At 41.2% G+C, this 8,803-nt stretch overlaps 3 protein-coding genes across 3 annotated transcripts; 2 read left to right on the top strand and 1 right to left on the bottom strand.

The window, feature by feature from the left end:
- Window positions 1–231: 231 nt before the first annotated feature.
- Cbr-gnrr-2 lies at window positions 232–4,337 on the top strand (the record flags this gene model as incomplete). Its single annotated transcript, XM_045238127.1, has 6 exons — window positions 232–468; window positions 516–631; window positions 1,567–1,726; window positions 1,776–2,073; window positions 2,117–2,354; window positions 4,241–4,337. The coding sequence occupies 6 exons, from the start codon at window positions 232–234 to the stop codon at window positions 4,335–4,337; spliced, it is 1,146 nt and encodes a 381-aa protein (XP_045092725.1).
- Window positions 4,338–5,125: 788 nt separating this feature from the next.
- Window positions 5,126–7,661, bottom strand: Cbr-nxf-1 (the record flags this gene model as incomplete). The annotated part of the gene is made up of 10 exons (XM_045238126.1): window positions 5,126–5,468; window positions 5,518–5,808; window positions 5,853–6,046; window positions 6,104–6,172; window positions 6,222–6,258; window positions 6,404–6,513; window positions 6,559–6,645; window positions 6,691–6,870; window positions 6,915–7,312; window positions 7,511–7,661. The coding sequence occupies 10 exons, from the start codon at window positions 7,659–7,661 to the stop codon at window positions 5,126–5,128; spliced, it is 1,860 nt and encodes a 619-aa protein (XP_045092724.1).
- A 751-nt stretch (window positions 7,662–8,412) lies between these two features.
- CBG04622 lies at window positions 8,413–8,750 on the top strand (the record flags this gene model as incomplete). Its single annotated transcript, XM_002637786.2, has 2 exons — window positions 8,413–8,564; window positions 8,612–8,750. The coding sequence occupies 2 exons, from the start codon at window positions 8,413–8,415 to the stop codon at window positions 8,748–8,750; spliced, it is 291 nt and encodes a 96-aa protein (XP_002637832.2).
- Between the last annotated feature and the right edge of the window lie 53 nt (window positions 8,751–8,803).

Raw genomic sequence — 8,803 nt, 5'->3', positions numbered from 1 at the left:
CTCATGACCTGGTAACCCAATTTAGAGACGACTAATTAGATTCAAGGGTCAGACCAAATTGCAAAAATTAATCAGCTAGTGCCACCCGATCCTTATTTTTTCTGCAATTTGAATCTTCTGTTTTTTTTCATCTCCGGGTTACTCTAATTATCGTTATATTCTTCTTCCTCGTTCCCTCTTTCTCCGTATTCATTTATGATCAAGGCCTCAGTAGCTATGTTCCATTCCAGAATGTCGTCGCTAATTCTCAACTCGACTCCACCAACACCATCAGAAGAAGATGTGATTGCTCAAGAGCCACTTGGTTATATCACCTCTGATTATGCTCAAATGCTCATTTATGGAATTTTCGTCCTCATCGGTCTCCCTGTTAATATTTCAACTTTGATCTACATGCTCAAACGATACCGACATGCGAAATCTTTCCTCCTTCTTCTTCATATTAATCTCAATATTTCGGATATTTTGGTGAGTTTTATTCTGAAATTGACATCTTCTGAAATGTGTATTTCCAGGTTCTTGGCCTCTACGTGCCCGGTCTAATCGGTTGGCTGGTGACTTTGGAATGGCGTGGAGGCGAATATCTATGCAAATTTATGAGATTCGTTGACGCCTTCGTTTTTGCGATCAGGTATGTAACATCATCTGAAATGAATGGGAAATTATATAGGAGTTAGTTATTGAGATGAAAAACTGATTTAGAAAGGTATAAGGTCCTTGGACGGTCGGAGAATTTAAGAACCAAAATTGCATAGTAGAGGCAATTAGCTTTAGTAAGTTTAATACGAATTCTCCATCGCAGTTAACAGATTCATGTCAAGCCGAGTATAGTTCAAAAATTGTGACTCCATTCAAAGTGACCGAAATGTCCGTCGGTAAGCCGTCAACGGTCCGCCCGGATCCCCAAGGAGGCGACCAGGCGGTGTTCAATCATTTTGAGATCAATTATCTCGGTTCCTATGAGAGATATCAAAGAGTAGTCCACAGATAAAATATTGGTGACATTATGATATATAATTTATCAGTTGACACATTTTTGATGTCGCTCACAGCAACCGTGATAATTGTGCTTAAAGTTGACGATTTGGGTGGCACTTCATCATACGGGATATCTCTTGGAAAGCCACTTTCAAGATTCATATCTCACTTGGGTGCTTTTTCCACAAAAAAGTTACAAACTGCAAGACAATAACTTTATTTTGATTGGTTCAGCTGGAAAATTTTTGGACGTTTTGAACGAAAGCTAATACCGTAAACACTCTAACCTAACCCACACAAACCGTCAACTTTGAGCTAAATTATCTCGGTCCCTTTAGACGATATCAAAAATTTGTCAACTGATAAAATATTTACCATATATATTTTTTTCAAAAACATCTTATCAGTTGACCGCTTTTTGATATCTCTAACAGAAACCGAGATAAATTGGCTCAAAGATAAAGGTTAGAGGATGGGGCGTCCTAGTGATTAAGGTATGTTTTCAGACTTCCTGTTCACCTGAAACAAATTAAAATTCCCTTTTTTCCTATTAGTAAGAATAACGCTCAAGTATTAAGCTAATTTCAGCTCCAACATCATGGTTTGCATTGCTCTCTACCGCCTATCAGCCCTTCGTTATCCACTCTGGGTCAACGCTGTTGGCCACTCGCGAGTCCCCAGAATGCTCGTATTGGCATGGTCGCTGGCAGTGGTCACTATGCTCCCCCAGATGTTTGTTTGGAATGAAGTAAACTTGATTTTGAAACTTTGCTCCCATTACAAATACAAGCTTCCAGGTCCAATTCAATCACATCACTCAATGTGTCACAGTATGGACTGAAATCATCAACAAAGAACATGCGCTCAGCGAGAGTGAGCTTCGAAACATGAAGTTGTATTCGATTCAGAATGCAATCATCATTTTCTACGTCCCCCTGATGATTCTGGTCGCTTGTTACGTCTTGATTTTGAAGGACATTTACAAGACACTCAATACTGATACAGAATGCTCATCAGCCGCCTATCTATCGGAAATGAGCTCTTCGAAGACTGGCGGAAAGGCGACAGCGCATAAAAAGGAGCAAGAGAGTTTTGGTGAGCTTTGAGAAACCAAAAAGAAAAAATGGTGTTATTTCAGTAACTCTAACCACTCGCACTGTCCGCGGACAAGAGAAATTTCGTCGTGCCAAAGTTCGAAGCCTTCGAATCACACTTCTTCTAATTCTAACCTACGCAGTCACTTGGCTACCGTATAATCTTTTGTCCTGGTGGATGGTTCTTCATTTCGATTCGTATAAAGAGAACTTGGATTCAAATTATATTCTCAACTCGTTGGTTGTGCTCAACAGTGTCATCAATCCGTTCATTTATGGCAGGTTTGTACTTTTTCACTTTCACTTTACAGTATTACCGTATTACCGTACTACCTCTAATAGAAGCAATAACCGAAAACGAGCGAAAAATTAATTAATTTCGAGATACGGTATCAAAGGTGCATGCATTTGTTCAAACAATTTTCGCTGTTTTCGCTTCAAGACCATCTATGCTCCTTTAATTTATCGATTGTTTCCAGATGCCAAGGAATTCGTTTCTTGTTCAAGTGTCGAGAACGGTTGGCTGCGCCGAAACCAAAAAAGATTTGCAAACTTCTTCAAAACTAGAGAATCATCTACAGAATTAGGAAGAAACGGGTCTAACTTTCTTTGTATACACCTGAACTTTACAATAAACGGTGGAAAAATTAAATTGAATTTTTAATAGCTTTTCATCAGCCTTTCGCCCGTTTTTCGTCCGTTTCGTCAGGTTAGTTTCGTCAGGTTTGTTTCGTTTATAAGGTTCTTCCGAGGTTCGTTCGTGAGGTTCGTCCGTCAGGTTGGGCCGTCAGGTTCGTCCGTCTGGTCCGTCCGTCTGGTTCGACCGTCAGGTTCGACCGTTTGGCGACGCGACGCTACGCGGTCGAACCTGACAAAAAACCTGACGAAAAAAACAGACGGTCGACCCTGACGGTCGAACTTGGCGGTCGAACCTGACGGTCGAACCTGACGGACGGACCAGACGGACGAACCTGACGGACGAACCTCACAGACGAACCTGAAAAACTTAATGACGTGACGAAAAGGACGGAAAACGGACGGAAAACGGACATTAGAGGGTCCGAACCCACAGCCTTGTGACTACTGGCGCCCACCACATCCCCGACACCACGCCGTCGACATATACTATTCATTCGAAAGGCGCTTAAATGTCAGGCCTTCATCAAACTCCTTTTAAAGGGATTTCGGGGATGAAATGTGTAGTAAATCATGCAAATCAACGGATTTCAGTACTAAAACTTTGAACTGATATAACTCGGTTGAAAGTGGGGAGCGTGTTCTAAAATTTTCAGAGATGTCTAGATAGGATATCCTTGACATATTCTGAAATTTTCATCAAAATCCAAACTGACGAGGTGTTGTCGTTCCGTTGTCAGCCGACTCAGAAGATATTGTGTGATGCACGCCGAAAGACCACGCAAACGATTTCATTTGTATAGGAGGTGTTCTGGATGTACCGACATCTCCCGGGTTCCGCCGTTCACTATACTTTGCGTGCAAAGTGGGCGAGGCTAAGGTCGACGTATTCCATGACTTTAAGAGCCTGGAACACAAATCAACATTGCCAAAAACAGTAATTTCAGTGAATAGTTTCAATTTCTAACTTTTCTGGTTTTTTTTTTCATTGAGTTGGCTGTAAATTCTTAGTATAACGTAAAACCTGTATTAGAAGGGCCGGCCCTTCTATTGTTCCAAGGTACCTCCGGAGGGCCCTTCTATTACAGGGGCCCTTCTATTACAGGTGCCCTTCAATTAGAGGGGGCCCTTCTATTTTACCGGGCAGTTTTTCCAGAATTTAGCATCGAAAAATTCGACGAAGTTTCGTTCAAAATTCATGAAAATCTGCCAATTTCCACAAAATATAGCAAGATTTTCATCGAAAAATAGAGTTTCAACAAATTTCTATTAAATTGTGGAGTTCCCGGAATATTTTCCACTGGAAAAGTACGGAAATTTTCTGATTTCTAAACACATTTTGGAGGGGGTCCTTTTTCACATGGGGCCCTTCTATTACGGGGGTCCTTCTATTACAGAGGCCCCTTCTATTTTTCCGAGCCTCTCACGAAGGGCCCTTCTATTAGAGGGGCCCTTTTAATACAGGTTTTACGGTATACCTAAACTTTAAGCAATAAAAAATGGTTGAACTAAATTTTTTAATTTTATTTGAGAGAAGAAAAAGAAAGAAATCGGACAAAAAATGAAATAGAAAATGTGTTGGTCGAGAAGGATAATGATAATAATAATGAAAAAGAGAGGGACAAATAATGATATAATAATGAAAAATACACCAAAATGAATGGAATGAGGAAAATCGGAGGGGAGCTATTGGGACACAAATTGAAATATGCCAAGTATTTTTCAAATACAATAAAGAAAGGGTGTGTGGGGGGACCTGATGAAATTATGGGTGATTTTTAAAAGTATGAACTCAAGCTTCCCAATGATTTGTCGTATTGATTTTTTTAGGGTTTTCGATTTTTAGAATCCTTCTGAACAATCCAAAAATACGCTCTACTGATAGAAAAGTTCTGAACATAAAACCAGTCAATTATCACCATACGAACTACAAATCTCTCTAACCGACTTCTTTTGACTACCATCATCACTCCAGATGGCGTCAATGTGCTACTGCAGGACATCCACACACTTCGACAGCATCATGATAATGGAGGGAAGTGGTGTTGAAGGAGATGTTAGAGCACATTGACAAAAACGACTTGGTGGGAGCGATGGTGGAAGAGTCTTTTGAAGTCTAGGATCTACGCTAAATGACTGGTGAAAACCGACAGATCGAATGAACAGAGAATTGGGATCTGGTAGAGAATCTTTGGATAGTGTTAGAGAAGGAAGATAAATGCTGAAATAGGGATAGGCGGAGGCTCCGCCGCGGAGCAAATCAGTGGGAAACTTGATGGAGGGGCTAGTGATTAGGGGAAAATGGTATGGAAAAAAAAAGAAGAAGACATAAACAAAAAACAGGAAAAAGTCATAATAAAATTGATAAAAAGACAGTTTGTGTGAAGATATGAGAATAAGAATACTGGGATGAGTTTTTACTGGGCAAACGCCTCTATTGGGATTGATGCCTTGATCTCTGTGAACTTTGCACATGCGAAATCAAAGTTCCAGTTGCAGTCAGCCAGGCATTTCTCGCTGTACGGAGCGATCATTCCACTGAACTGACACATGGCCTCCGTCATTGCTTTCCGGGTCTCTGGTGGAGGAGCACCATCGAATCCGATTCCATTAACACCGATTTGCGCGATTTGGACAGCACTGATCTGCTCTACGGCGGCTCCGTTGACAATCGATTGATCGTAGAGCTTCTTGAACTTCTCCAATCGCTCTACTGATGCGGTGGAGATGAAGAGCTGATCTGAGAGAACGGCGACAGAGCTGCAAGATAAATTTCTTTGAATAATTCCACCTTTGGTTCAAAACTCACTCATTCTCTCTCGGTGAGACAAGGAAAGACCTGCTGAAGTAATTTGGAGATGGTTCTTGGGTAAGGTCTCCGTCCAGGAAAAGTCCTTGAACTGTGAATCCTAGCAGCTCATTGGTGAGCATGTAGACGTCAACGATGAAGGTCTCTTTCATATGATGAGTTGTTGGCAATTTCGACAGAGCCACTGCGATATCCATGGCTCCGCGAGCTTGTCGAGCAGCCCGATTGCGAGAAAAGTGCTCTTGCTCCAGCACGTTGTGTGATAATTGGGCGTATTGACGGTAGCAGTCGCTGAAAATGAATAGTTAGAAGAATAGGTTTATCTTTATTCTTACTCATTGTGATGTCTCTGGAAATTCGATCCGCTTAAGTTTTTGACGGTCAATGTGAATATAGATGCATCGGAATCATATGCATTGTGGAGACTTCTGCGTGTTCTTTGTCCATCTTTTCCGTCGTAAAGCTCGAAGAAAGACATGACGAATTGCTCGACAAGAACTCGGATTTGAGCGTTCGGGTAGTATCCGGCCTGAAAGATTTCAAAAAATTATTGATTCCTGTCTCAACCTTATTCGAAAATTCTCACTCTGAATGGCATAACTTCATTGATATTGACTTCAGGTCCAGTGACCAACGGCTCCACTTCGACACCATCCTGAGAAGTTAAATTTTATTAAACCCCGTTGGAAGAGGTCAAAACTCACCATGAGGTAGCATCTCGGGAATGTCTTGTGAATATAGCTGAACAGGTATTATTGAAATAAAAGAACAAAGGACAAGGGATGAGAAAATAGACATGGGAACATTGAGAAACCGAAAACTACTAATAAAATCAAACAGGTAGAAGACAGGCTGCAGATTCTGCAAAAAATTTAGACTAGGTAACCTGATATATGCAGACTTTTGTGTGAAAGTCTCGACGACTGGATTTCCTTCGAAGAACAGCTTCTCAACGGGCAAACCTGCGAACTTCTCGAGGTCTTTCTCGGCGGTTATCTGGAAAACGTTCTTTTGATTACATACTGTTTTTGCAATTCTTACATGATTGTGACTTAAATCCAATTCTTTGACGAATTTGGCAATAGAAACCAGGGCGGAAGCGTAGTCCAAGTGGCGGAGGCGGTTATTCTGAAACAAATGAGCTTAGACTGCAAAAGACAATGATTGACATACTGCAAGGGAGAGTGAAACAATGTTTCCGTATTTGTCATCAATGTGGTCGAGAACTGTGAGCATCACGTTTCCTTTGGTAAGATTCATGAGCATATCTTTGGATGTGAACTCTTCGTCGGCATGGAATTCGGATAGATTGAGTAGGCGAGCCTCGGCGTTGTAGCGTTTGTCGACGACTTTCTAAAAACAATTATTGTGCTGATTCTCAGAATCCTCAAACATACGTGGATAATTTCAACTTCCGTTCGTTTTAAAGCCATCCATGGAGCTGGTACTCTTGCGTAAAGCAGTTCAACTTTAGTTCCAGTCTCTTTGTGAAGGATACGACGACTGTTCGCCTTGATTGCCGAAGCGATATCCTCGTCACGGACATACCACTCGAAGTCACCACGAGTGTTCTCGTCCCAAAGAAGAGGTTTGAAGTTTTCGACTTTCTGATTGAGTTGTTTGATGAGCCATTTCCCATCGATTTTTTTGGCAGCTCCGACCGCACGACATTTGAAAACAATGTCAGCGTTACGAACACCGGTATTGGCGACGGATTGAGTTGAACGAGAGAATGGATTGTTTCCTGAAGAGCCACCACGTCCGCGAGTGCTTGTTGTAGTCAGACTGGCACGGACTGAAAATTTTTACTCAAAAAAGGGTTAGAACATACATGAGGAATTTATGTAAATTTTTGGTTTTTTGAGGTCGCGAAAATTTTTCAAATCGTTTAATTTTGACAAATTAGCTCGCGATTTTGATGTTTTTAGGGTAATACAAGTTCGACAAACACAATGGTGTTAAAATGCGAGCCGGAAAAATAAATTTTGGTTACCTGGTACTGCCGGTTCGTCATCAAGATCGTCGTATCTGCTCTGAATGTCTGGATCGAGGCGTGCGAAGCGACTTTTGTTGCGAGATAGCTGTTTGGCGTCGCGATGGCCTCCACCACCGGAACGGGGATTTCCGAAACCTCTTCGACTCATTTCTGAAAGATAAGTTATACAGGAAGGAGGTGGAAGACAAAAAAGCGAGTTGAAAAGAAGAGAAATAGAAAAAAATACGATTGGGAGAGACAGTAAAAATCTTCCGATAAGAGTAAAATATGAGGAATAAAGGAGTGACGTCACCCGTCATGGGGTGTTGCGAAACTGAAAAATAATATGCAAGAAAGGCATAGATGTGCCAGAAAACACTAATTTATAAACTATGCCATTCAGAAAATCAATGAGGAACGACATGTTATATCGCAACAGTGTCTCGTGATTTTCCGAATTTTTCCGAATCAAATTGTGTGCAAACACCATCACGCAATCTTGCAGACTGACGACAGCCCGTTTATTTACGATACATGCACCACAACAGAATTAGACAAACATGGGGTTGTTTTGAGAAAATGACGTGGATTCTAGGAGGGAAACTGATAATAAAACGGGTCGGAGGAATAGTTGCCAGTGTACACTTCACAAACTTGATTATTGATTTACAGCAGTTTTCGAGTAACTGTACTGGTCTACAGTAATCCGGCCTAAAATAACATTTTATGAAAAATAATACAGTTCAGCAGCAGAAGCAGCAATCATTTTGAAAACAAAAACACAGGCGATCTTCTCCTTGTACTCCCTAATTTTTTGTTTGCTCACCACTCCTTGCACAACTTTCCACTCTCCTATACAACTGCCAATTTTCCAAACATCCGTCGTCGTCCTTCTCCGGCTTCTTCACTTCATACTCCAGATGCAGAAGTACACACCAAACTCTCGTCTCAACGACATTGCTCCGATTCCTACACGTTTCGATCGTAGGAAAATGTTGCCGGATACTGGAACAGCACTGGAATTCTCGTGGGCCCGAATTCCGACCTTCCCAATATATAAGAAGCCTATGGGGTGAGTTATGAAATAATGAAGATATTAGAATAAAGTATTGATTTTAGAAAACGAATCATCGCAGTCTACATTCTCAGTGCTACAGTAGGCTTCGCTACTGCCTGGTTCGGAGCCGCCACGTTTGACCATATCAATCTTAAAATTGATAGCTACAGGGATCGTCTAGATATTCTACCGTATAAATAGGTTGTGAAGTTAATAAATTTTCAAAAATTTCACACGGTTCACAAAATGCAAGA

Source organism: Caenorhabditis briggsae (genome assembly GCF_000004555.2).
Source record: "Caenorhabditis briggsae complete genome, chrV, whole genome shotgun sequence".
In the NCBI taxonomy this organism is placed as follows: domain Eukaryota; kingdom Metazoa; phylum Nematoda; class Chromadorea; order Rhabditida; family Rhabditidae; genus Caenorhabditis; species Caenorhabditis briggsae.
This window is presented reverse-complemented; position numbering and strand designations above follow the sequence as displayed.